Here is a 7,860-nt window from a genome sequence, read left to right as displayed (position 1 = left end):
TGAAAGGGAGTGTGAAAGAGGAGCCTGACGAGCATTTTGCATAGTGCTTGCACTGGGGACGCTGCCAGCAGCTGTGGCAAAGGGACACAGAGGCTGGTGTTTCACCCACGTGCTCAAAAGGTGCTCAGAGAGCTGTGGCTTGTAGAGCAAAATTAAGGACATCCTTCCCACAATTTCATAGGCAGGACAATAGTTTTCAGGAACAGACATTTATCAGAAATGTGTTTTCAAAAAATCCTCAAACACTGAAGAAGTGTGAGAGGAAAATACTGTCTGAATTTTCTCAAATACTGTCTCATTTTCTCTCCAGAGTTTTCTCCAGGTGTTGCCCTGGAGCTGGACCCTGATATTTTTGCTTGTTGGTTTCCTTTTGAGAGAAAAACATTTGATTAGCATATAAAGATCACGCGCAAGCATGAAAAATATCAAGTGTCTCAGAGTGTGTTTATTTATGGGATTGCTCCAGATGAATGCACTCTATTGCAAAAATAATTCACTCATTTCCTAGCGCCCTTCTCGTTATGTACACAGCCGTTTCAGGCAAAACGAAAGCTAAATCTGTTTTCAGGAGAAAGCAAGTGCAGTTCTCTGGCACAGAAGTGATCTGACGTGTAGGAAATCAAAGTTCCTGCTCCTTGATTATTTAAACAGAGCAGAGCCTACCAGTTTCTGAATATCTCGTGTAAGCAGCTTACAATGTCAGTCCTTGCTCTGCCAAACCATGTTCTGTGTTTGAGTAGTGCTCTCTGCTCGTCCTGCTGCTTAACCGGTGAATAATTTCGCTTAGTTGAGCCTGTTTCAGGAGCAGGACAAGTATTAAAAAATTGACTTTTAAAAAGAAACAAAAAGAAAGAAAGCGAGAAGTTTTCCCGGCGGTCTCTGGATGCCGTGCGGGATTATCTCAGGTTTCTAGTTTCCTAGGAACGTAGTAACTCCCGCGCGGTTTGTTTTGTGGGCGGTGGTTTTGAATATATGCTAATTCAGCTTTCCTGACGGGGAGAGGAGCCGTGCCTCAGCCACACAGCTCTCCTGACAGCCGTCGGTGGCGGAGGAGGCTGCGGAGCCAGGCCATGCCCTCCCGCTCCTGACGGGACCACTCGCCCGCCCGTCGGGGCTGTCAGCAGCCCCCAGTCACCCGTGTCACCAGCAGTGGGGCCAACATGTGCCGATGACCATGGAGATGAAGGACTCGGGCAGCGTGGTCCTGACAGCCTACCATCCCCACAGTCCGGCCAGGATCCCAGGCATGGAGCAGAGCTTTGTGCAGGACATCCCCGCCAGCCGTTCGCCCACCAACAGGTAAAGTCTGAGGGATGGGGACTGGTACCATGCACTGACTTTTCGCTGGGGTCCGTCGTGGTTTTTGCTGAGTGTGTGTCAGCCCCAGAGTGTTTCCCGGTCTCTCGGCCACTTGGCGAGTGCTTTGCTCCCGCATGTTTCTTGCCTGCACCAGGAAAGTGATTCAGCCTGGTGCTGCTGGTCAGGATTGGGAGGGGGAAACGTCAGTGTTTATTTTAAATCTTGTAAGTCGACAGATCGGGCCAGTTTCCTGCCCAAGACACTCAACAAGACAATCCCCAGGAAAAATAGCACGTGAATTGGACTTCTGCTCAGGTCGTTTAGAACTGTATTACGGAAAGTGAGAAGGCTGGAGCGACCGAGTCTGGCGCTCAGAAAGTTGATTCTGGCTTTGGTTTAGAGGATTCTTTAATTCCTTGCCTGTTCACCTGCCAGGTCAGGACCAGCCCTTGTCTTTTTGTGAAATTGCAGTTGCTACTTCGCACACCCACATACACACAATGGGAGATTGCATCGTTAAAGACTTAGTCTAAATAAGAAAATTCCTTTGGGAGCAGGAAACTAAGCATTGTCTTAATTAATGCAGTCGTGTGTATGTTTACTTCCCTGCTCTATAAGAATGAATGTATTTGCACAGTTCAAGAATAGCGGTTTGGGCAATTTTATTGTTTTAGAAAATCTGACCTTTCTCCTAAACATACATATCTGGGTTTTGCAATTTTCTCCAAAAGATGTGATATGAAAGTTCATAGTGTAAAAAGTTGAAGAAAGTAGGAAATGTAACTCTCTGGCTTGACTGAAAAAAAATGAGAACTAAAGTCTGAGGAAACAGTAGATGTCATTATCCCCAGGAATTAAGTCTGTGTCTTCTCTTAATAGAAATATGATATTTACTTCATGTTGTTTATTTATAACCCGATAGCTATTTTGTTTTCAATGTCATTATTTAGGTTAGCTGCATCTTCCTGTTCTTTGTGTATTTCCCCAGCTGCCTCATAAAGATAACTCCTTTGTTCTGTTAAACTGTTGTTGGAGAGCAGTACCAAAATACACAATTTCATTTTAAGAAACACAGTCTGGGCTTTTAGATTCAGTAAGAATGGCATTTGCTACTCAAAACGGAGAGCAGTGGTTTGGCATTGGGTTGCTGAGGAGCATGTCATTTTTTCCCCAAGGAAGAATGCTAAACTCAATCTCCCTTTAAGTCTGCAAGCAACGGAAGTGTGATATTTTGCTGTTTTTCTTGTAGATGTGCTAATTGCTTTAAAATGCTCTTGAAACTTAAGCTCAGGGTGTATGAGGGTTTAAATCACATATGTATCACCTAAGAAAAGCAGAAGTGCAAATTGCAGTTCCTGAAAGGAAAAAAAAAAAAAAAAAAAAGAATCCTGGTGTTTTGATGAGGAACATATTTTGGAAACTCCTGCCGTGAGGCAAAGCCATGTGTCTCTCTATATGTCTACGTGCCCATAAGATTTTGGTGCTGTCTCCCCTTTCTTGTCCTCAACTTCCTGCAGCTGTCTAATGGCAACAGCCAAATTTTGCCATATGGGCAGTCAGTGACTGTCTGAGTTTCCAAAGCCTGTTCAAGAGAGGGATTTTATTAACCCAGCATGCAGTCCTCTGGAATGCAGAATTCATGAAGGCAAATGCACTAAGTGTTTCAGCAAATGGTAAAATAGGCTCTGGCTTAATCCCTACTTCGTCTTCTAAGAACTCTTTCCTGGACTGCATTTTCTGTATAGTTTCCCCTGCCGCCATCCTAATGCAAGAAGCTTTACTATAGACTCTGTCTGGTGTTCCTTGATCCCTAGCAGCCACCTGCACTACGGCACACTAATTCTTTGGCTCTCCAGAAGAGTGATTTGAAAAAACATGCAACAAACAGAGATGTTGTCTATTATTTGTTTGATAACAAAAGTACTTGGGACCCAGAGCCTGACTTTCCTCTCAATTTGGTTGAGTTTAGTTAGATGTAGAACTAATGAAGTCCATACTTCAGCTGTATGGCTGTGAGAACAGAATCAGTCTCGGATATTGGCTCTCAATTTGATAAACTGCTGATAAGTTATCTCTCAGCTTAGCAATCAAGATCTTTCATTTTCTTTCTTCTCCCCAAAACTTTTCTCATGCTTTGCAGTGATGCTCCCTTTATATCAGCAGAACAGCTCCACTCACCAGAGCCAGGCTTGGATGTGAGTGTCTCCCAGCTATATTTTCACTTGCAAACACTTTCGCTTTGGGAACCTTCTAAGCAGAGGTTTCTCACAGAAAGGGGAAGCTAATGCAACCTCAGTCAGCATTAAACTGCTCTGCTTCCTACTATATAAAAAGACGTTGAAGAAAAGAAAAGAAAAGAAGAAAAGATTTAAGTAGCCATCATGAACCTCTAAACAAATGAGTAATCTTGAACACTCTTGCCAATCCACAGCTGAGAATCACATGGACACCAAAGTTTACACTAAGAAAGTAACTTAGATGCATCAGACCACTTGAATTCACATCCACCTACAACTCTTGAGGGGCCAATCAACTAGGCATCCTGTGCGCAGGTCTGAAACATACACCGGCAGCATTAGCATCAGCATGAAGTATAACAGCCACAAGTATTTTCATTCATAAACCCAGTGGGAAAAGAGCATATATATACTCCATTAAATGCTAGAGGTAAAAGCTGGTGGGCTAAGAGGGACAGGAGAATATGTGCTTTAGCTGCTTTGAATGGAAGACGGATCGGTGTGCAATGAAGGATGGTAAATTCATAGGTGTAATGAAGGGGAGAGCAGGATGAACATTTGACTACATAATGATGAACATTTGACTACATAATGATATTAGTTTTATTACATAAACTAATAAAAAGTTTAAGAAGATGGACCACAAATTCCAGCCATCCTCCAGAACAAGGGAGAATCAAGGGGACTAAAGATAGCTATACTTAAATCTCTCCTCTTCAGCTATCTATATAATTAATTTCTATCTTTCTCCTTTTGTTCCATCTTGCAGACTGACTTACTTTACCAGTTCCACACATGGGGTGAGCCCTGAAAACTGCACTGTTGAGTTTGCTAGAGGCCCAGGAGAATTCTCCAGCCAAATATTGCTTTAATTCCATTAATGCAACTAGCAAGTTCATTGTCCATTTCTCTAATGGGGCATTCAGATCCCTTCACTTTGCTTGTCATCTGCTTTGCATGATTGGAATTGTTGACAGGATTTTTTTTTTTAATTATTATTGTTTTTGAGAACAAGGTACTGGAGAGATCTCTGTTTTCTAGACTAACTCTATGGCCTATGAGCATAGTGGGAAAGGTTCCTGTGCTTGTGGCATCCCCCTCACTTTTTTTTAATCCTATTTATTAGAACTCAGATGTCACAAGTACCAGTGCCAAACACCCCAGAATATCACTTTATCCCTTTCAATACAGATACTGTCTTAGTGCAAAGGTGAAAGTGCTCATTTATGTTAAGTACTGGTCAACTTTTCCATCCTCACTTCAGAGAATGAGGAACTTAGTAGGTGTGCACAAATACTGCTCCTGGATTTTATAGAGGAAAAGTGGGGCCACTGCTACATGTCTTCCTCACGTCTCCTTTTTATCCTGCTAGGAGAAGCTAGGAGGAGTTATTCCTGTGCTCAGAGGAAACAGGCATGACCTCTATGCCAAATGGCCAGTGAGTGCTCTAAGGTAATTATGCAATTAGAGGAGTACAAAGCATTCCTAAGTGAGTCACGCTCAAGCTTTCCTTGACTCAAATATGAGAGTTAGTGAGTTCCTCAGCTCGTTTGCTACCAGCATATCTACCAGCAAAGAACTCATCCTGTGCTGCAAATCACAGATATTTCCACTGCAAAGAGTGGCTTAAGCTTATATGAGCATGAGATAAGAATCAGAGGGAAAAAAAAACATCTTCACAGGCTTTGTTCCTGCAGAATTGGTTTAGAGCAGTTTTTAAAGGGTGCATCAAGTTATTTGTATGTGGAATAAACATATTTATGTTCAGTACTCATGCAAAGAGTGGCATATATACTACCAAACCTAGGAGCTTGCTGCACAGGTAAAGAACAAAGTAGATTTCAGCACCACAGAACAACACAGCCAAGACCCCTTCTTAGCATCTCCCCTAGCCAAGGGCAAGTCTAGCATTTCAAGTTGTTCCAGGGAAATGCCTTTCCATTCTCTTCATGTTCAGCAGATCTCCCTCCTCCTACTGTCAGAGGGTGACTTTCAAGCAGGTGTCATTAAACCATAGAGTCAAAGAAGAACAGGAAAAAATTCTGAAGTTTCTATGTTGCCTTGAATTACCTGCTGGTAGCTTCCGGGATCCTTGCTCTCCAAGTCTAAGACTTGCAGATTTGGGGCCAATAGTAAAGTTGTTACACTGGGCAAGCATGGCACCAGATCCTTATGCAATATTCATCTCCTCCTGTAAGCCCCAAGGATACTACAGAGATATGTAATGGTGAGATAAAATGTCCTGAAATAATGACTGAAATAAAACTGGAAGAGGAGCCTTTATGCACCAAAATTTGGCTTGTTTTTATCCCAGCAGAAGCAGATTTTATCACACTGAAGTAAGGTCTGTATGCCCTAAGGCTGGGTGATCTGGGTTTAATTTCTGTCAGCACTGATTGAGCAAGCTCCCCTGTTCAGTTGTATACAAGTGATGTCAAGAATGTCTTTTAAGTGATGCAGGATAAACAACCTTAACTATTTTGGATGTTTACTTCACTCTACCATAAACTTCCTCAAAAGACAAAAATAAAAAGCCAGCTCCTTTTCCACAGTAAATCTTGAAATGACTCGGGCCTCTTGCAGTATCTTGGACTCAAAACCTATGAAATTAACATTTTAAAATGTACTAAAAGTGGTAAAATGAAACCTTATAAAACAATAGTCTAGGAAAAGACTGTACTAGCACAAGTTGGGCAAAAAATACTTCTTGTGGAAAAAACACTTTTTATAATTTCTAGTAGCTTTCTAAACCAGGATTTTTAAGGGTATATTTTTTATGGACACCAAGATTGATAATTCTTTATAAAACATTAACGGGGAGAATGCATATAACAAAATCAGACAATAGCGGACACGCTTTTCCTGTAGGTTTTAGAAATACCTACAGAACATCCTCTGGGAGCCTCACTGAGGAATGTAGTATTTATAGCCAGTTCCTCGTGTTATGGTTGAAACTAGAGTTGGCTTCTCTGGTTTCTTTTTAGTTTGGTGCTCCTGCTGCTCTCCCTGGTACCTCCATATGTAGAGCTGATGGAAAACATCTGGCATTGTCCCTTTGATCGTTTTGTTTGGTTGAGCATTTAGCCAGCTGTCCCATTCATTTTTAACTAAGTCAGTCACTTATCTCTGATTACATGAGGGTTGGAGCTGCCCACAAAAAAAAATGTAAGACCTGTGCCCGGCACAGACACCTTCAGATTGCATCTGGCAGACTGACAACACTGGCATAACAAACAGCCAGGAATCAAGAACTGTAAAGTCTTATTTTTGCACAGGAGATCAAAATAATTCAGTGTAAGTGTGTGGAAAATGTGCAGAAGTTGGAACTGCAAGACATGACTATGGAACACTAGTAAAAATCCTAGCTAGGACAGTATCTGAAAAGCATCTGGTTAGCGCTGTACAAATATAGACTCACATCCTGAAACAGTGCAGACTAACCATAACAAACAATCAAGTTAACTTCCTGGATTTTGGCTAACCACAGTACTAGCAGCCACTTGGCCCACTGCAGTGCTTTGGTCCAACTGGCCAGGCAGGAAACACATCTGCCATCAGCATGGGACTGGGCTCCTTGCAGCCTTCAGGTACCACCATGGTGGGTGCACTTAAAGAGCACAGGAGAAAATCCAGGAGAAGAGTGCCCAGAGTCACATTCCAAGCTGATGAATTAAGCCAGGCATCCTATCTAGGATTTTGGCCCCTTTGTCTTCCTCCTTCTTTCTCTCTCGGTGGAAACAGCCCCCATCATGGTCTTCCAAGTCCTATTGTACATACCAGGGACTCTGAAGGCAGTGGGAGGAAGAGAGGAGCAAAGGACAGGAGAAGGACCACCTTCACAGGTATATGACCTGGTCCTCCTCTTTTGTGCAAATAAAAGGAGCTGCACTGAAAAAAAAAAGGTCTCCCGAAGGACTTTGTGTGGTGGGGCCCTGAGTTCCACCAGACACGTGTGTCAATGGGTTTTGGAATGGCATTGAAGTGGTGATTCAAAAGCTGAAATGGTTTAAAAGACAGGTTGTTTGAAAAAGAGTCCCTGCTACCCTAAAGGACTATTTTAGCGGAGGTCAGCGGAACTCTGTCAGTTGGCATCCCTTGTAATTAATGCAAGGGAAAGACTAATGCCCTGTGAGGAATCCCTCATCTCTGTAATTCATTTCTTCCCCTGCTTGTATCTGTTAACTTTCTAGATGGAGTCTCTGGTCTCTGAGGAGAGTGGAACAAACACTGGAGCAGGAAGCCTATTATCAGTTTGTTTGTTAGAAGATTGTTATGTTTTCTTATTTAGGATGCTATGTGTAACACTGAGCTACTGTAAGCCTGT

The 7,860-nt window shown here is 42.5% G+C and overlaps 1 protein-coding gene across 2 annotated transcripts in view; it reads left to right on the top strand.

Annotated features, from left to right (window-relative positions):
* The first annotated feature begins 1,168 nt into the window (after window positions 1–1,168).
* Window positions 1,169–7,860, top strand: part of ARHGAP28 (Rho GTPase activating protein 28) — a 72,333-nt gene continuing 65,641 nt past the window's right edge. For both annotated transcript variants that reach the window (XM_086609201.1, XM_009981855.2), the window contains exon 1: window positions 1,169–1,299. In XM_086609201.1, coding sequence (XP_086465327.1) covers window positions 1,169–1,299 — 131 coding nt within the window. The remainder of the gene's footprint in view (window positions 1,300–7,860) is intronic.

This window comes from Tauraco erythrolophus, chromosome 3 (assembly GCF_009769465.1).
Source record: "Tauraco erythrolophus isolate bTauEry1 chromosome 3, bTauEry1.pri, whole genome shotgun sequence".
In the NCBI taxonomy this organism is placed as follows: Eukaryota; Metazoa; Chordata; class Aves; order Musophagiformes; family Musophagidae; genus Tauraco; species Tauraco erythrolophus.
The sequence above is the reverse complement of the archived record's forward strand: the minus strand, read 5'-3'. Positions and strand labels throughout refer to the sequence as shown.